This window comes from Mesocricetus auratus, unplaced genomic scaffold, assembly GCF_017639785.1.
Source record: "Mesocricetus auratus isolate SY011 unplaced genomic scaffold, BCM_Maur_2.0 Super-Scaffold_100676, whole genome shotgun sequence".
NCBI classification, from domain to species: domain Eukaryota; kingdom Metazoa; phylum Chordata; class Mammalia; order Rodentia; family Cricetidae; genus Mesocricetus; species Mesocricetus auratus.
The window spans coordinates 11,120,537-11,140,852 of NW_024429266.1; the positions used below are offsets into that span (position 1 = coordinate 11,120,537).

The window sequence follows — 20,316 nt, forward strand, 5'->3', positions numbered from 1 at the left end:
ATTAACTATTAGTGGGGCTAGAATGTTTTTTATTTTTGAGACAGGGTCTCACTATGGAGCTCTGGCTGACCTGGAACTCACTATGTAGACTAAGCTGGTCTTGAACTTCCCAAGTGCTAGCATTAAGGTTTGACAAAGGTAGCTGGAGAAACAGCTGTAACTCTTGTCTTTAGGTTGTGAGCAGCCTTTATCAGCTGAGCCGTGTCTCCAGCACTAGAAGTTTTAAAGTGTGAATTTGAAGAAGAATTTGCCAAGTTTACTTCCCTTCATGTCTTTCGTTTCGCTTGTGTTTGAAGAGACAGATGGAAACACAGCTAAAAGCCAGACTCTAGACCCAGATTTTCTAAGGCTCTGTGATTTGACTAATTCCTTAGCCTGTCTATGCCTCAACTTTTCCACTAAGGTGGATTTAAGAATGATTTAGATGATGGTTCATGTAAGGCACACGAGCCACTAACACTGCAGCGAATACAAACTTTTATGTCAAGTTACTTTAAAAGGACAAGCAGTGGGAAATGGCGGGCAAGCTTCTTAAGGCCTAACTATATTCTGGCTTAATTCTTTTATTAGAGTGGCAACTTGAAATAAATATATCCATAGAGTCAGTTCTCTGCGTGTAGAGATGGGAAGGGCTATACAGCAATATTTCCAGGCAAGGAGAGCCCCTGGCTTTATTTGTAATTGCTAGTGTGTTCTCAGAGAAACCCCTCATATTCTTAATTTGAAGTCTCTTTCACATGACCCAGAACTAGGCATCACAGTAGCCAAGTGAACTGCCATTGTTGAGAATTTGGAGTAGTCACTCACTGGGTGTTTGGGGGTTTCTTCTTCTAATGAAGACTGGAGCAACTAGAAGCCCCAGACACTGTATGACACTTAGAGAAAGTTCAGTCTCACACAATTCTGGCAAGCACTTGGTTCATACCGGGGAGAGCAAGTCCAGGAGGGGTACGGAGGGATGTGTGAGGAAAGTCAGTGATGGAGTTAGTAAGGGAGGGAGAGACTGGAGCCAGCCTGCGGAGACAGAAAGGCTGACGGGTGATAGGAACCTGACACAGTGTCTGCTGGGCAATAAAAATCAAATGGGCCCCTCCTACAAAGTTGTGTTCTAGGCACTGATGCCTCGCTGGATAAAGTAAATGCCCCTGCCTTCATGAACTCAGTCTGCTGATAATCGTCATTAGTTTATTTCTAGGAAGAACAAAAGTGGCTCTGGGAAGTATGATTTGGGTGGTTTTGAATTTCACTACATAAACCTGTTCATAGACTTTTTCCCTTTTTAAGGGAGCTGATTTAAAGTATAGAGAAAGCAAATAAGGACAGAAACAAAAATTCTGAAAGGCACTGCAAGATGGAGCCTCTTTTATTTTGTTTCTTTTTCTTCTTCTTCTTCTTCTTCTTCTTCTTCTTCTTCTTCTTCTTCTTCTTCTTCTTCTTCTTCTTCTTCTTCTTCCTCCTCCTCCTCCTCCTCCTCCTCCTCCTCCTCCTCCTTCTCCTCTCCTTCTCCCTCTCCTCTTCCTTCTCTTTCCCCTTCCCTTTCCTCTCCTCCTCCTCCTTCGTACCTATAAAATGTGGCTTTTTTGTCTTCTTCTTCCCAGACATGCATACAGATGCAAACTGTCATCTGTCACATAACCTACCTATAGTAGCCTGTGGTCACTAACCACTGCTATTTTATCAGAAAAACAAAAGGACAAGGTTCTTGACATTTTCTGCATGGATGTATAGAAATACTTCTAGTTACTGGTAAATATCTGTGCGGCCTAAAATGGGGATCTGACCCTGCTCTTGTGTGTAGCGTTTCCTCTACACTGCTTCTCAGAGGTCCTCTCTGTGCTCCCTTTGTGCCTCGTAGTTACGCAGCCCTGCTAGCCGACTGGCCCGTGGTGGTCCTGGGCATGTGCACTCTGCTCATCGTGGTCTGTGCCCTGGTGGGAGTCCTAGTCCCGGAGCTTCCCGACTTCTCTGACCCGCTGCTGGTAAGGAGAACTGGACCTGTGCCAGGCCTCAACCATCTCCCTGAATTAAGTGCTTAAATGCATGGTACCTTCCTCCATTGTTTCTGAGATAGAGTCTTACATTGTAGCTCCTTGAACTTGTCATCCTCCTGCTTCAGCCTTGTGGGTCTGAGCCACCACACCCAGCCCCTCATTTCTTTATGAACCTACTGCAGCCACCAGTAACTATGCAGCTCTCTTTCTGCAAGTAAAGATGTTATCAGCTGGGTATGGCGTCACAGGCCTTTAATTCCAACACAAGGCAGAGACAGGTGGATCTCTGTGAATTCCACGCCAGCCTGGTCTACAGAATATGTTTCGGGACAACTAGGTCTGTTACACAGAGAAACCCAGTCTCAAAAATAACAACAAAACAAACCAAAAAACCCAAACAGATATATTATCTATACTCTTAGGTATATCAAGGAACTTGCTCATCCTCAACTCAAGCTCAAGATGTCCCCACTTCTCTGTCCCTATATTTAATAAGGAGCAACATATGAATAATGTGCATACTCTGAAAGTATTTTCCTAAAGATTTTAGTATTGTGTGTCTTTCCCCACCTCCCAGAGGTTAAAGATATTTCCATGTAACAGGACCTGTTAAGTAAATGTTCCTCTGAGGTGGAATAATGAGAAAAATGTGACCAAGGATAATGATATACTCTTGGTAAAACACTGTAACAATGTAAGACATAATTTAATTTGACTATAATTTTTACAAGTTAGAATTAAACACTTACTAAATACTTGGGCACAGGTAAGTTTCTGATATGCTCTTCCCACCTCCTGAGACATGTAACTGGAGAACCAGATGAGTTTGTCATAGCAAAGAGATGATCATTATCCAAAAGGCAGTGTGTGTGTTAACACAGGTCTCCTCTGCAGTCGTGAGGAGTGCCTGTGTTTCCTTTTAGAGACTCTGCATCACTTTGATACTGCTTTTCTAAGTCATTAGCATAACTGTCATTAGTGAAAAATGGAATGCACTAATGGAAACACGTTATATTTTGTCTTAGGGTTTTGAACCAAGAGGGACTGCAATAGGCCAAAGGCTGGTCACGTGGAATAACATGATGAAAAATACAGGATACAAAGCAACATTAGCAAATTATCCTTATAAGTATGCAGAAGAGCAAGCCAAAAGGTAATCACTTACTTTACATGACTTTTAAATGAAATATTAATGAATCCTTCTTATTGCCTGAGCAAAAAGACTAAGTTAAAACCCAAAGCTCCATTCCTTTGCCATGAAGTTTAACTTGTCACTAAAATGTCTTGGCTGTACTATGATGAGGGTGATGTTTTTCTTCTTTACACATGGAAAAATTAATGTTGCTCACATGATTCCCAGCTTAGTGTCAGATGCTAAGTATGTTGGAGCCTTAGGGTTACACTGTTAGAATCTGCCTGTCTCCTTGAAATAGCTAGAACTTTATCAAAGATGAAATTGTTTTCCCTTTCAGCCACCGGGATGACAGATGGTCTGACGATCATCATGAGAGAGAGAGGAGAGACGTAGACTGGAACTTCCAGAAAGACAGCTTTTTCTGTGATGTTCCAAGTGAGTAAGCATCTGTATGGACCAAGTCCTTAGCAGCTTCCCGGGGTGGGGCGGGGGTGGGTGGGTGGGGGGACGACAAGACTGAGTGAGAGCAAACCAACAGCTTCCTGGTTCTGTAGTCATAGGAATGTCAGCTAAGTAATGTACCCGCCTTCTCGGTAGTCAGCTACCAGTCTGAATTTATCTGTGATTAAAAATGAAGGGTTCTGTTCAAATTTAAGGGACAGATTAATAACATTTTCTACCTTGTCTGAACTTTCAAGTCATGTCAAATTCTTTTTCCTATTTATTTCTGGATCAAATAACAAGTATGTATTCTTTATTGAATCCTGAAATAATCTATTAGTAAGAACAGTTTTATAGCTTTGTTTAAATGAAAGCAAACATGTTCAGAACTTTCCACATGCATGGTTTGGTGTCACATGCCTGTAGACCTAGCTACTCTGAGGCTGAGGCAGGAGAATCACTTGAGTCCTGAATTCTTGGCTGTAGTATTCAGGTACCCTATGCTGTTTGGGTGTCCACACTAAGTTTCCCATCAATATGGTGACCTCCTAGAAATGAGGGACCATGAGGGGTGAGCTGGCCTAGATCAGAAAGAGCCATGCTCCATCACCTAACAGTGGAAACAGAGGGGTGAACGGAGTGTGGTGCAGAGGTAGGTCCAGAGCTTGCAGGTGGTCAGCCTGGCTGGAAAGGATGTGTGGGCGCCGTGCTGAGGCTAGAACCCTGGAGCACCTGAAGCTTCTGCTGCTTAACCGCAGCCGTGTGGGGCCTCACAGAATTGAGCCCCAGACATCGCAAGAATCCATATTTCAGCGTGGAGCCATGGGTCTCACTAGAGAAATTCAATTACACGTAAAGCCTGCTTTGCGTGGCAGCTGCCAGGGAGGATGTAAGGGGGTGGCGAGGACTACAGATGACATGCTAAGTGCTCAGTGGCCGGAGCGGTTAAGAAGAGGGTGAGGGTAATAGGTTTTGCCTGAGCAAGTATTAATAGTAACATTGTTTGATTTCACCTTGTGGAAAACCCTGATTGTTTATTTCCCTGCCTCATTAGACACCAGAGGACCACTTAGATCTTGATATCTCAGATAGATGGGGGGGGGGTGTTCAGATTCTATACTGATTCTAGGAAGCAATGGAAGTTCAAGCTCAAACATTTTCTGCCTCTTAAAACACAGATTAGAAAAACTGAATTCTGATTATTTCTGCGTTTGGGCTGTTTTTGTTTTGTTTCCTTCTCAAAGTATTGTTATAATTGCTTAATCAGCGCTTGCTAATGTCTTACTAAGAACAATAGGAAATTCAGGAAGTATGTATACTTTTGTTGCCAGTAGTCCATACCAGTATCTGTCTTCTGAGCAGTAAGTTCTGGCTTCACTAAAGCCCTCCTGGGCTCAGTGGGAATGAAGTACTTCCTTTCACAGGGCTGGTTTTATACGCAAACTCAGCCTACATATGACAGTAGCTGTTTGGTGAACACAAGTGTTTGCTAAGGACAGCTGAATGATCATGAATAAAACCACGTGTGAAAATGGTTTGCCCATTGATTTTTGTTAATGCAATTAGGCATTTAGATAATGTAAAATTTAATCTATTTTGTTTTCTTTCATATATACTAAACTCTTTTAATAACCTAAACAGAAGCAGTCTCATGGAGCACCTGCCTTCCATTTCATTCTCACAGTTATTTGACATAGATCTTGTCACCATTGACAAATGAGGAAGTAGTCCCAGAGGAGTTAGCAGTTGCTTGCATGAGGTCGCACAGGTGATCAGAGGCAGGGGCTGGGAACAGCCAGATGTGACTTAAAGCCTTGCCCCTTCCTGTATGCTGCACATCTCCTTGTTCAAACAGCTTGTGTTAGTCTAACTTCAGCTTCTTTCTCTAGACTCGGGTTGAGGAGTAGCCCTGAGCACAGCCAGGATATGCAGTGCTCCCGCGGCCCAGGCTGGCACAGTGCTCGAGCACTCACTGGCCTCCCGTGTGAGTGCGGTGACTCAGTCACCCACCACCTCGCCTCTGTAGCCAGCTGCCAGAGAAACTACCCTTGTGACCCTTTTTAACATTCTCTAGGATGGCATGCTAACATTTCTCATGCCGCTAAGAAAACGAAGAGAGACCTTCAGTTAATTTTCTGCTGAAAGTTTACAGCCTCCTCTTCCTAATTATGATCTAATCAGAAATAGATTTGTTACATACTTACCACGAAGTTTACATGTAGCAAGTGGACGCAGGCTTGGAGCTAAGCGTTGCTAGCACACCCCCATACCTCCCAACACACACACACACACACACACACACACACACACACACACACACACACGTGCGCGCGTGGGCGTGTTTCCTCTGGGAATTTATCAAAGGAAAGAATTCCCTACTGAGAATGAATTGTCTGTGCAGTTTCTCTTGTTGCTGAATTCTGACTCTTACTAGATAAATACCAATAAACATTTTTCTTTCCCTTGCCTCATCCTACCAGGTGATGGATATTCCAGAGTAGTGTTTGCTTCAGCAGGAGGGGAGACGCTGTGGAATTTACCTGCAATTAAGTCAATGTGTGATGTGGATAATTCCAGGGTATGTAAAATACAGCTGAAGTGTGTTCAGCGTAATAAAGTTATGTTATGGAAACTTCTGCTGCTGCCCTGTTGTCTGCCGATGAAAGGCCTGCAAGGCTTACCACCAAAAGCAAGCCCCAGCAGGCAGGCTGTGCTCTCCGGATCCCAGCATTAAAGTATCCTTGTATTTCTCCATCTTTAAACACGCTGCCTTCTTTAATAAAGATCTCTCTTCCTTTAACACTCACATTCTCTCACCTTGATGGCCTTCTGTTATTTCACAACAATTCTTTCTGGAATAATGGTGCAGACTGTCCCTCTCTCCTCTCACTGTACTCTTGCTTCTCTAGTTTAGTCTCACTGTTCTGCACGTCACCCCTCCCAGAGTCAGTTGTCAGCCTTGTCACTATGCAGTTATATGCCTGCCTTTCTGGCTATCGGTGATTTCAAGGAGAACTTAGGAAGCGGGGGGGGGGGGGGGAATCAAAAGGCATTAATGCAGTGTCTGTCTCAATGGCCCTGTACTCCAATCCAGACTGCCCCAGATCTAAGCACCTCGCTGTTTGGGAAGACACGAGGATTCAGGGTAGGCCTTTCCTCGCAGACTCCTCCAGAGCCATACAGACATCAGCTCCAGAAAACATGGAGTCAGTCACCCCTGGGTGCTGAAGGGCTGTCAGTTTGAGTAGGTCCAGACTGCTGTCTGATGTCACTAATGGACCTGTCCAAGGATGATAGCCAGGCAGGAAGGGACTCAGGATGTTCTTAGCATAACCTTAAGATGTAAAACCAGAGGTTAGTCCCAAACCCAAGCACCTGCCGTGTTATTCCCATCATGTGCTCTCTGAGGGGGGTGTCAGTGAAACATGAGGTATAAAGGACCCATAGCGTCACCAGACCAGCAGGATCATCGTGCTAACGAATCCCTTCAGAGAACTAGCAGCTCACAGTCCACCTGAGTTGGTGGTCCCAGATGCCCAGGCTTTACACCATTCTCCAGTAGGAAAAGCTATTTGACATCTTGGGGGTGATGTTACCAGTGGTTATGTCACCTTCCTTGTCTTTGGTTCCAAACCTATCAAACCCACAAATGATCTATAAAAAGGCCAGAGTTTTCTAGTCAGTAGTCAGGTTTTGTTTGCCATATTTCCTCCACTAGCTGCTAGATACTACCTTACTTGGAAGCTATCTGTGTATTTCTCATTGTGTGTGGCATCTCTTATGTAGAAAGTTAATTTTAAAGTCGTAAGCATGCAGAGGCACTTCATGCATTCAGCAGTCTATATGAGGTGTGTCTAGTGAGTTGCTGTCGGCCCATGGTCCTCAGACCTTGCCTTCCTAGAGACTCCCTGTGACCATGGGCTACTCACTGTGTTCATTCTGAACAGCTTGATAATCCCCACAACAGCACGTGAGCTAAATGCCATTGTATAGATGAGAACCTGGGCACAGATAGTAAGAAGCAGATTTGAGCCCAGCCAAACTGCCTCAAGAGCCTGCCCCTGCCCTCTGCACTTTGTGCTTCCATAATGTTACGTTTTATTTTTGCTGCATGCACAGTTTCCTACTCAAATGAGCCTTAAAGAGTCGTCATGGCCTGGGACAAGTGTCAGTTTGATAGCAGTTTATTCTTTCAATATGCACTAGATGCTAAGAGTCAAAAAGCCAGCAAGCAACACTGTGTCATGATAGCTTTCAACAATGAAAACAATGTGTACTTCCGCCATCAGTATGTACATATCAAATGATCCTGGAGTGGTAGCTTACAAAAAAGACACACCTGAACAAGAAGATAAATAGTGAAAAATTATATGAAGGGGAAACAATGGAAGAAAAATAAAGATAATGACAAGAGAGCCCAAGAATGCAGAGCCTACCATCCGCCCACTGCGAGCTGCAGCTTGTCAGTAACTTCCCACCAGCCAGCCATAACAATTTCCTTTCAGTGGCCAAAGTCACCAGTGGGGTAATAAATTATGACTGGAACAAGTGTATGTATTAGAAACCCAACTTTTCCTAATGCTGAAGAGGGGAACGTTTCCCCCTATACTACTCTCTCTCTGTCTCTGTGTGTGTGTGTGTGTGTGTGTGTGTGTGTGTGTGTGAGAGAGAGAGAGAGAGAGAGAGGGGGGGCAGGGAAATCAAGGATGTGAATTCAGATGTATGCATGCATGTGGAGGCCAGAGGATAAGCTCACGTGTCCTTCCTCAAACACCAACAGGGTCTCACACTGGCCTGGACCTTGCTGAGTAGACTAGACTATCTGGCCAGCATACCCAAGGATTCATTTGTTGCCATTTCCTCAGCACTGACATTTTAAGTATATGTCACCATGCCTGGCTTGATTTTTTAACGTGGGTTCTGGGAATGAATTCAGGTCCTAATGCTCACACTTTCAGACTGAGCCATCTCCCAGCTCATCTCTCATACTCTTGATAAAAGAGGTATTATGTTGTGTCCATAGTTCCGTGTGTGTGTGTGTGTGTGTGTGTGTGTGTGTGTGTGTGTATACAAATGTAATAGCACATGTAGAAGTTAGAGACAGCTCGCAGGAGTCAGTTCTCTCCTATCATGTGGGTCCTGGGGCTTGAACTCAGGTCCTCAAGCCTAGCCGCAAGCACCTTTACCCACTAAGCCATCTCACCAGCCCAGTTCTTAACAGAGTGCTTACCAAGTAAGAATGGAGGGGACAGACCCAAAACACTCATCCAAAGGAGTATTTGGTGTGGGCAGTTACAGAATCACAGTAAATGAATTAACAGGCAGTTGAGAACCTAATGGTCTACTTCAATAAAAATGGTTATAAACCAGTTGCAAATGTGATTATTCTTAAATTCCTGCTCTGGAAATAAATGATAAAGTATCCATTTGACGTGCTAGGTAATAACTTGGGTCAACGGCTCAGCTTTGAAATCACTGCTTAGCTTTTTCCAGTCCCCAGTTGGAGCTGCTTTGGGAATCTGTGTGTTCTGGTGTCCTGAGTCCCTGACAGCCCTTCCTCCCCACCCCTCAGTCCTTGTTACTGTGTTTAAGCACTTGGTTAGTAACACCTCTCAAGCTAATGGGACCAACCTAATGATCCAAAGCAGAAGCGCTGAGCTGTCAGTGGGTCGACCCTGGTGATGAGTGTTGCACTCAGTGAGGCCAGCTGTTCCCTTGTCCTCTGCTGTGACGAATCTCCAGTTCCACTGAAATTGCATGCCTCTGTGCTCCTACTTCAGAGAACTGGGGCTTCCAGAAAGAGTGTCTCTGTCAACCTTCCCATTGAGGCATCCCCTTGTTAGCCTTTGTCACTTCCCTGACCCTCTGGAGTCCTTGCTTCGGTCCTGTAAGACCCACTGGCTAGCACACATTCATAACCGGAAGGGTCTCTCCAAGCATCACTCCACTGGAAACACTTTATGTGTATTAGTTTCTGCATGTGATAGACGTCAGAACTTTGCGGGTTCCGATTGTGAAGGGGATTTGAAAATTGGTGTCCAAGACTTTGTCTTACTAGGTTAGCTTTCGTGGACTGCTGGAATCCCCCAGAAGCTTAGAGGGCCCTGGAATATATTTCCCGAGACTTCTTTCAGGGGGAATTTGCCTTCACTCTTCTAACTCCTTTTGGCTTTATGTGTGGGGGCTTGAATACCAGGCAGAGTACTGGAGTCAGATGAGCCTGCTATTGAGGGCTTAATCTTCCTCTTTTTTTCCTCTCTTGGCTTCTTAAAATACCTCCAACTTAGCCAGTAGTTTTTAAACTTAAGTATCATTTAAACACTACTGGTCCCTCCTTTCTCTCTCTCCCTCCTTTCTTTTTATCCCCTATTTTAAGTCAACTCCATCCCTGCGACTTCCTAACTAGGGAACTGTGCAAAGACATGTCATAGCCACATAAGCGAGTGGCTTCCCAAGACTCCCAGGAGTGAGCAGCTAGAATTTGAGGCCTGTGTTCGTTGTGAGGGATTTGCTTTTGTAAACTCTATTTTATTTTTATAGATTCATAAGGTTTTGGAATTATTCCAAAGAATCCCTTTTCCAGAAATATGACAAGACTACATATGCCCCCTACATAAATAGACACCTATCTGCCAGTCTCTTATAATATGGGATTCTGTATTTATCTCAGTCACAAATAACTAGTTATTGCCACTGTGATGTGATACTTTCAGACTTGGGCACTTCCTCTGTGGATTCCCATGTCTACATAATATCCGACTTGTCACATTAAGTTCTGATCTTTGATTTCTCTGCTACTCTGAGAGTAAATTGAGGGCAAAGACCATGGTGCCTCTCTCTGGGCAGGTGCTCAGAGATGGTAATTTGAATTGATAGACAGATGGGAACAGCAGGCCTCACTTGCTGGGAGTCTGGGCAGTCTTCAGTGCTGCGGTCCATCCTGAAGGGATAGTTAGGGGATGCCCATCAGGATATCTTTCTCTGTGATCCTATTTCTTATCCTATGTGAGACCTTAAAGGCAGTTTTTCCAAATGTTATATATAGTCAGCCAACACCATTGTTCCCTGGGGGTAAACTGGCATTTGTTTTTATAGTGGCCAGCAAAGAAGTAGTTGTTTATTATGCCCAAGTTTTCAGTCTTTGGTCAAACATACATGTAAACCCTCTTATTAGGAAAAGGGGCTATGCGAGGACACTGTGCCGTGCCCCTGTTCCAGTTGTAGCTGTGTCTCCCTTAGCTTTGCTTGGGTGTTTCAGCAGCTGAACGTGCGCCCCTTCTAGCTGGGATCCCTGTAGTTGCTTTGTGGCTGAACTTATCTGCAATGAGAACTGGAGATCCATAACTTTACTAGTTCATTTTTCTCAAGTTAAGGCATGAATTTTTAAACCTGGAATTATCCTGCTTTATAAAAATGTTAATTATGTGTTTTCAGAAATAAGCTTTAAGATGAAGTTTTTGTGAAGGTAAAACTTACTCTATTGCATTTCAATAATAACTCCTTGACTCACTTTTCTTTACTCCCATAAAGAATTATTCAAAATGAGAAATTTGGGTTTTTTGTTTTGTTTTTCTGTCTTGGTTTGGCTCGTTGGGACAGGGTCTCACTGTGTAGACCAGGCTGGCCTGGAACTCCTGCGTAGATGAGGCTGGCCAGGAACTCAGAGAGATTCCACCCGTCTCTGCCTCCTGAATGCTGGGACGGGAGGTGCACGCCGCCATGCTCAGACGAGATGGACAGCAGTTTTCTAGGAAAGTTCAAACGTTAGCATGGATCCCACGTGCGGTTGCAGCCCACAGCCCCCTGTAGCACGCACACCTCCCCTCACACAGTAGCTCCAGTTTGCCCAGGCCTCGGGGAGTAATATGTAACTCGGGTCTTAGATAAAAGTCTAGCTTCTAAAATGATTGGGTATGTCAGCCAGCTTCTTTGTCTTGGAAAGATATTTTAATGAACAGTTGACAAAGCCTAGTTTAATCAAGGTACAGGCTGTTTGAAATCACGTTAGAAAAACTCCACGCCCTTTCTGAACTTTGGATGTTTCCCTAAAACGACCTTTGATAAATAAAGATGAGGGAAGGCAGTGAGGTGGCCTGATCAGAGGTCTCGGGTCAGGCCTGGAAGGGGACTGGTTCCTAGTCTCATCCGCAGGGAAGAGGGGTGGCTCATCTAACCCTGGAGTGGAATGAAGCCAGCTTCATGCTCCTGCAGTGGCAGTTCAGTGACAACCCCAGCCTTCCCAGGGACAGCACTCTAGTGAAACACTGTCCACACCAACCCAGAGTCACCGCAGTTCCTGAGTGCACCAGCCACCATAGACAACAGAGAAAGCTCCCAGGAAGGGTTCTAGCCAACCTGAATGAGCTTGATGCAGAGGAACTAAAATTCTACTTACTTATCTTTATTAACTTAAACTTATTTAAATTCAGATATAGAAAATGTTTTAATCTTGAAATATTGACCCTTCTCAGAAATATTATTTCAGAAAATAATTTTAGTCTAAATTTTTCATGACTCCAGCCACTTTTTGATTTATCAAATAGAGTTTTGTTCTAGTCTGTTCAGACTGCAGCAGCAAGGTACCTTAGATTAGATAACTTATTAACAACCAGTTTGTTTCTAACAGTTCTAAAAACTGGAAAGGCTTAAGACCAAAGGGTCTGCAGATGGAGGGCCAGTGGCCCTGTCTTCCAAGGTGGTGTCATCTGTGGGTGATGACACAACACCAAAAGGCACAGACTCCCTTGAGCCACCGCCATAAGGGCACTATTCCACTGATGCCTCCCAGAAGGCTCTGCCTGTGGGGCTAGTCACACTGGGAATCAGAGTGTAAGATGTGTATTTGTCACACTGGGAATCAGTTGTAAGGTGTGAATTTGCAGGACCTGTTACAGCCATAGGAGTACTTTGCCTTCAACTGTGTTTATTGAGAATCTGGTGACTTGTCACCAAAACTTTCATGCCAAGAACAAAATTTTAAGGAAAACAGCAATTGGATGGTATTAGCCTCCTCCAGTGAATGCATAAACTTGAAAACACATCCACTTCATTTACACAGTGACTTTTAAAAAGCTCTGTTTGCTAAGCAGGTGTTAATTTTATCTCCCTTCTTAAGCCAAACCCAGTAACTGGCTTGACATGGCATTATATTTGTATACCATTCCTAAACAGGAGTTTGCTGTTGAAAATAGAACAACCTGTAGACTAGCTGTGATATGAGGTCTGGAGTTGGGGGGTGCTCACCTGTGTACACACTAACACACACTATGAAAGAGGATGGCCTAGCTTCTGTGCCTTCCTCATCCCTAGAGGCAGGAGTGAGCTGCGGGTGTGAGCCTGTTTAAATGCCCGTCCTTGTGCGTGTCTGTCTCTGCAGATCCGATCCCACCCCCAGTTCAGCGACCTCTGCCAGAGGACCACTGCTGTCTCCTGCTGTCCCAGCTGGACCCTGGGGAATTACATCGCCATTCTGAATAACAGATCATCCTGTCAGAAAATTGTTGAGCGAGATGTCTCCCACACACTGAAGCTGCTTCGAACCTGTGCCAAGCACTACCAGAACGGCACCCTGGGACCTGACTGCTGGGACAAGGCAGCCAGAAGAAAGGACCAGCTCAAGTGCACCAGTGTGCCACGCAAGTGTACCAAATACAACGCCGTGTACCAGATTCTCCACTACCTAGTAGACAAGGACTTCCTCGCCCCGAAGACAGCTGACTACGCCGTGCCAGCTTTAAAGTACAGCATGCTCTTCTCGCCCACGGAGAAAGGGGAGAGCATGATGAACATCTACCTGGACAACTTTGAAAACTGGAACTCTTCGGACGGCATCACCACTGTCACCGGGATCGAATTTGGCATCAAGCACAGCTTGTTTCAGGGTTACCTCCTGATGGATACGGTGTACCCTGCCATCGCCATCGTCATCGTCCTTCTCATCATGTGTGTCTACACCAAGTCCATGTTTATCACTCTCATGACCATGTTTGCCATCATCAGCTCCTTGATTGTCTCCTACTTCCTCTACCGAGTTGTGTTTAACTTTGAATTTTTCCCTTTTATGAACCTCACCGCACTCATCATCTTGGTCGGGATTGGCGCCGACGATGCCTTTGTCCTGTGCGACGTCTGGAACTACACCAAGTTCGACAAGCCTCGTGCAGAGACCTCGGAAGCAGTGAGCATCACCTTGCAACATGCCGCCCTCTCCATGTTTGTCACCAGCTTCACCACTGCTGCCGCCTTTTACGCTAACTACGTTAGCAACATCACAGCCATCCGGTGCTTCGGGGTGTACGCAGGGACCGCTATATTGGTGAATTATGTCTTAATGGTCACCTGGCTTCCAGCTGTCATCGTTCTGCATGAACGATACCTCCTCAACATATTCAGCTGCTTCAGAAAGCCCCAGCCACAAGCCTACGACAAGAGCTGCTGGGCGGTGCTCTGCCAGAAGTGCCGCAAGGTACTTTTTGCCATTTCGGAGGCTTCTCGAATCTTTTTTGAAAAGGTGTTACCATGCATCGTCATCAAGTTTCGCTACCTTTGGCTCATCTGGTTCCTTGCCCTGACTATAGGTGGGGCCTACATCGTGTGCATAAACCCCAAGATGAAGCTGCCCTCGCTGGAACTTTCTGAATTCCAGGTCTTCAGATCCTCTCATCCTTTCGAGCGCTATGATGCGGAGTTCAAGAAGCTTTTCATGTTTGAGCGGGTTCACCATGGAGAGGAGCTCCATATGCCCATCACGGTAATCTGGGGCGTGTCCCCAGAAGACAGCGGCAACCCTCTCAACCCCAAGAGCAAAGGGAAGCTGACACTAGACAGCACTTTCAACATTGCTAGCCCAGCCTCCCAGGCCTGGATTTTGCACTTCTGTCAGAAACTGAGGAACCAAACATTCTTCCACCAGACTGACCAGCAGGACTTCACCAGCTGTTTCATTGAGACTTTCAAACAGTGGATGGAAAACCAGGACTGCGATGAGCCTGCCCTGTACCCTTGTTGCAGCCACTGCAGCTTCCCCTATAAGCAAGAGGTTTTTGAACTGTGCATCAAGAAGGCCATCATGGAGCTGGACAGGAGTACAGGGTACCACCTGAATAACAAGACCCCCGGGCCGAGGTTTGATATCAACGATACCATCAGGGCTGTGGTGCTGGAGTTCCAGAGTACCTTCCTCTTCACGTTGGCTTACGAGAAGATGCAACAGTTCTACAAGGAGGTGGACTCGTGGATTTCCAGCGAGCTGAGCTCAGCGCCTGAGGGTCTCAGCCACGGCTGGTTTGTCAGCAACCTGGAGTTCTATGACCTGCAGGATAGCCTGTCCGATGGCACCCTCATTGCCATGGGGCTCTCGGTGGCCGTCGCATTTAGTGTGATGCTGCTGACCACATGGAATGTCATCATAAGCCTTTATGCTATCATCTCCATAGCTGGCACCATATTTGTCACAGTTGGGTCCCTCGTCCTGCTGGGCTGGGAGCTGAACGTGTTGGAGTCTGTCACCATCTCGGTTGCAGTCGGCTTATCTGTAGACTTTGCTGTCCACTACGGGGTGGCGTACCGCTTGGCTCCAGATCCCGACCGCGAAGGCAAAGTCATCTTCTCTCTGAGTCGGATGGGCTCTGCGATTGCCATGGCTGCGCTGACCACGTTTGTGGCTGGGGCCATGATGATGCCTTCCACGGTCCTGGCGTACACCCAGCTGGGCACCTTCATGATGCTTGTCATGTGTGTCAGCTGGGCCTTCGCCACCTTCTTCTTCCAGTGCATGTGCCGCTGCCTGGGGCCACAAGGCACCTGTGGCCAGATTCCTTTACCGAAAAAGCTGCAGTGCAGTGCCTTTTCCCACACTTTGCCTGCAAGTCCTGGCGACAGGGGACCAAGCAAAACACACACCGCCGGTGCTTACCGTGTAGATGCCAGGGGCCCAAATTCCGAACTGGAGCATGAGTTTTACGAGTTACAACCCCTGGCATCCCCCGGCTGCACTGCCTCAGAGAAGAACACTTACGAAGAGCCACACATCTGCTCCGAATTTTTCAATGGCCAAGCAAAGACTCTAGGATTGCCTGTGCCTGCAACCTACAACAGCGAACTGGCCAAAAGCCCCAGAAATGAACCAGGCCCAGCCTTGTTACAGCCGTGTCTGGAGCAGGGTGCCACGTGTCACTTCTCTCTCAACCAGAGATGTAGCTGCCCAGATGCCTACGCGCACTTAGAATACGGCCCCCACTCTTGCCCCCGGATGGGCCACCCCTCATGCCCCCGGTGCGCTGCCATTGCTAGCAGTTTTGTCCAGATTCCGAATGCGGTGGCGCCTCCGAAGGCCACACACCAGGCCGCTGAGGTCCTCATGCATCCCACCCGGCACATGCTGCCCCCAGGGATGCAGAGTTCCCTGCCTAGGAATTGTTTTCTCCACCCAGTGCAGCGCATGCAGCCCCAAGAACAACTGGATGACAGCAGCATCCAGAGTCTCCAGGGCATGGATGAGCATCCTCCCGGGACAGCAGAGCCATTGCTGCCTGTCGGCAGGAGCCCTGAGTCTTTCCAAAGAGCGTGCTGCCATCCTGAGAATAACCAAAGGGGACTCTGCAAAAGTAGAGACACGGGGGACACAGAGGTCAGTGGAGGGACCGAAACCAAGGTCTCTAGTTTACCAAACCAGACCGACAAGGCAGAGAAGAAGGTGGAGCCAAGCCAGCCGCAGACTGATGAAAATGTGAACTCAGAACATTTAAATCATAATGAAGCACAGTTTATGTTCAGCCATTTACTAGGGGAGGCTGACTGCAGGTCCTGCCCAGGGAGTCCACACAGTTGCAGACATATTGTGAGACTGAAGCGCGGTTCCACAGACTGCCCGATGCCAAACCTTGAAGCCAACGTGCCTGCTGTACCAACACACTCAGAACTGTCTGGAGAAAGCTTGTTGATAAAAACGCTATAATAAATCTAGCATTGCATTCAGAAGCTCTGCCTCCATCAGTGTTTTGGATCAGGAGAGGGGTCTGGGAGCTTACAAAGGGAGGTTACCAACAGGCATGTTTCCCGTGTCGCCGTGTTTACAGTCCAGAATATCTTCATATTCTGTCTGAATGGTGAACAAATTCAAGATCTAGTGATTATTGGATTTTCAGGTTACTAGGATTTTGTTGTTTTTGGTTTGTTTGCTTTTTATTTCAAAAGGTAATTCTTCTACATTCCTACCTTCCTGAAGCAGTGAATCGGATTGAAAGTGTGAGTTACCTAGAAGGTTCGGTTCTCTCGGATAATCAATTACCTGGCAGCTTCATTGTGGTGCATTTGGCTGACAGTAATTAAGTCTTCTTGTTGCTCAGCATAAACACTAGGACTCAATTTAACAGAGATACTTCAGTTAGAAACAAGAAACTAGGCATCATTAAAATGCATGCTAATTAAAAGTCATGCCAAGCACCTTAATATACTACATTCCATTTGTCTTGATAGGTGCCCCACGTTAAGCCCATGGCACATTTATATCCAGATGTGTATCTAACCATGTAAACTAGACAGACAGTTGCTATCACACCTCCTAAGCTAAGAGTCATGAGCATCTCTGTGTGTCAGGCGATGGCTGTTAGTACCACAGAAAGAAGTATGACAAGCCATGACCGTCCACGAAGCACTGTGCGTCAGAGATACATTGAGTGGCGACAAAAGTCAGCTGTGTTCATAAGGCTTCTCTCACCTGTGTCCCAAGACATGTTAAGAAAGCATCAGCGTACAGCTGACGCCTGGGAATACTAACCCTTTGGGCAGCATCTTTGGTGACAGCACGTCATGTGTCAGATCAGTCTGTGGTGGGAGCTGTTGGTGTGTACCCTCTGGGTAGTAAGTATGACAGGTGACACAGCCCCAGCACACCATGTCATCTGACACATCCCAGCTCACCCAGGGACTGCCCACCTCCGCCTGGAGCTACACATCCAATTTGTTCCTCCGAGGAATCTGTTTAGGAATACTAGTAGAAAAGTTGCTACTGAAAAGTCTTTTTTTGTTGTTGTTTTGGAGGCTGTTGGTCCAGCCCTGCCTCAAACTCACAGAGATCTGCTTGCCTCTGCCTCTCGAGTGCTGGGATTAAAGGCGTGCGCCACCACTGCCCGGCACTGAAAAGTCTTAGTAGTTATTTTCTAAGAATGGTTTCCCAAAATCCATCTCTGTAATCCCAGGAGCTGAAAACAAAAGCCATCAAGAGCTGAAAGGAGACGTACAAGTCATGCAGTCTGGCTCCCCTCTGTCAAAGCACATCTTTGCAACCTTTGCTTGAATACTTTGGTGACGAGTGGCCCACCATGTCTGCCTCGCTTGAGCCAGTCTGTCATTCATTTGGGCTTCCTTCAAGTCTGTGAAGCAATGCAAGCATCTCTGACATCTCAACCACCGGATGCTCTTCCAGATGCTTAGGTAGTCTCCGTGTCCTCCCACTGGCCTGCTCGGCCCACTCGGCTGGCCTGTTTACCAGATGGTGCAGTTATGATCTTCCTCGGGTAAGCCCCAGGTGTAGTGCAGAGCAGAGTGCTGACACACCTTGAGGAAGTCTGGTCCCTGGGAGTCTGGGTGGTGCTCCTGCTGGCTCACTTAGAGATAACATACTGTTTGGCTCAGCCTTAACAGCCAACCCTGGGGAAACCAGCTGTGTCTCTGGCACAGGGTCTGGTGCTACTCTTTCAAGCAGTGTCTGCCCAACCCTCACTGCGTTTAGTTCTTAGTTCAGGTGACCTGGGGGAGATGGGAGGCTGGAAGGCAAGACTCAATGCCCACGGTGACAGTCTTCTGAAATGTGTAACTATCGAGTTGGCTAATGAAAATCCAGGGGTTCCAAAGCACTTGTGTTCTCCACCAAGCTCCCGTACTGCGTTCTACCAGCCGCCCTGGTAAGGAGCGACCGGTGGCCTTTGTCCTTGGCCAGCTCTGTTGAATTGCCCTAAACCTTGCTGGGCCTGTGGGTCCGTTGCATGTTTACTTCAGGGCAGACGAGCTTTGAACTCCCTGGGTTTCATACGGCTTTACTTTTGGGTTGGGTTGGATTTTAGCATTTTATTTTACTTTATATTAGGAACTTGGTTGCTGGAGATCCAAAGCTTTAAAAATATTTCTTTTTAACTCTTCACGATGTGCAGAAAAGCATCCCCACTTCTGGTTCTGTGTCACAGGGAAGCTTCTCATGTGGTCTCCTAATGGTGATGCATGAAGAACTCCCACCCAGGGAAAAGAGCCCAGTGCCCTGTGAAACATTCGCAGCCTGGAGGGGTTTGGTGATGTGACTTTACATACGTCTCTGACCCCCACAGACCTGTCTTTGTTGCTGAGTCCCTGCCACAAAACTGGGTCCTTCCCTCTTCCCTTGCAAAGCCACCTTTAAATCCTCACTTGATTGAGGAGTGGACTTGGCCAAGTAGAAGGCATTTTTCATAAGGAAAAGCTTATTGTTTGAAGTAATCTCACATCTTCACCCTTGTGTGTTCATTGCTGGTATGTAATGGCTGCAGACGTACATCCTTCTAAAACAACGTTTTTCCGAGATGATGCTAAACTGCCACTAAACTTTAATTTCAACAATCTATGCACCAGCCTCAATCTTTCTAAATTAAAATTTTTGCGGGGTGGTGTGTAGAGCGCTTTCACAGATGTGGCCTTCAGGAGGCTAAGAAAGGTGCCTGGTTCCCATTACTTCACCTGGAAACCATCTCCCCATCCGCAGTCAGGATCGGTTTTAAATGAGAAAAAAAGAGGCCTGATGACTCCAAAAACAGCTGGATCTTTTCATATAGTAACGAGGAGAGCTGTTTTAGAAAAAAATCAGATCTGTATTTTTTTAAAGGAAAGGACTGATTTTATTTTTCATAAAGTTGGAGCATGGCAAAAAGGAATTTGCTGAAATCAGGTTTTTGGGGTTTAAAATACAAAAGCAGCTGTTGTGTCTACGTGCTTATACATATTGTGTCTTTCCAAATGTTTGATCCCCAGTTGATTTTAAAAGGCATTTCTCGTTAGCCATTTTTATTGGTGTTTGGCTTTCTGTGCTAACAGGTTCCGTATTTTTCCACTGTGTAGACAGGGAAGGTAACATGGTGGGTCAGTAGAATCTTCTGTCTGTTGTTAAAATAATATTCAACTGCTGTGATTTTATATTTTGTAAGGGAAGAAAAAGATGGCATTTTCTTTGATATAAGCTTCATGAACCAAAAGGGGCATACCCTAGATTAGTTCAGAGCAACCAAGGCCAGCAAGTCTCCTCAGCTGCCCCAGCTGTCTGTGGACATAAAGTGGACATTGCAAATGGCAGCTGGGATTCAGAGGTAGGAGTGGTGTTGCAGTTTATAGAGAGGTGCGTGGGATACAACCCTGACATTCCAGAAGTCATTGTCCCAGAAAGGGCTCTTGCCGGCTTGGGTATTCACTAAGTTGGAGCTTAGCCTGCAGTGTGCTCTGGAAATGCAGTGAGGATTCACGCCAAGTCTTGAGCTAGCCCCCAGCACCTCCACCCTTTTCCCCAAACCCCTCAGATGAGGTGCATCTCTTGACTCAGTCTGACCCCTCAGATGAGGTGCATCTCTTGACTCAGTCTGACCCCTCAGATGAGGTGCATCTCTTGACTCAGTCTGACCCCTCAGATGAGGTGCATCTCTTGACTCCTTCTGACTCATGCTGAAATAAGACCTAGGCTCCGCATTCTGGAATCCACTGAGATGGCTAAACTTGAATCTTAACTCAATCGCC

At 46.2% G+C, this 20,316-nt stretch overlaps 1 protein-coding gene across 6 annotated transcripts in view; it reads left to right on the forward strand.

Moving 5' to 3' along the window:
• The window catches only part of Disp1 (dispatched RND transporter family member 1), a 154,620-nt gene extending 138,075 nt beyond the window's left edge, over window positions 1-16,545 (forward strand). For all 6 annotated transcript variants that reach the window (XM_021231847.2, XM_021231851.2, XM_013119215.3 and 3 more), the window contains 5 exons: window positions 1,856-1,979; window positions 3,017-3,144; window positions 3,464-3,561; window positions 6,048-6,145; window positions 12,944-16,545. In XM_021231847.2, the coding sequence (XP_021087506.1) occupies window positions 1,856-1,979; window positions 3,017-3,144; window positions 3,464-3,561; window positions 6,048-6,145; window positions 12,944-16,522 (4,027 nt within the window). In that variant the 3' untranslated portion in view covers window positions 16,523-16,545. The remainder of the gene's footprint in view (window positions 1-1,855; window positions 1,980-3,016; window positions 3,145-3,463; window positions 3,562-6,047; window positions 6,146-12,943) is intronic.
• The last annotated feature ends 3,771 nt before the right edge of the window (window positions 16,546-20,316 follow it).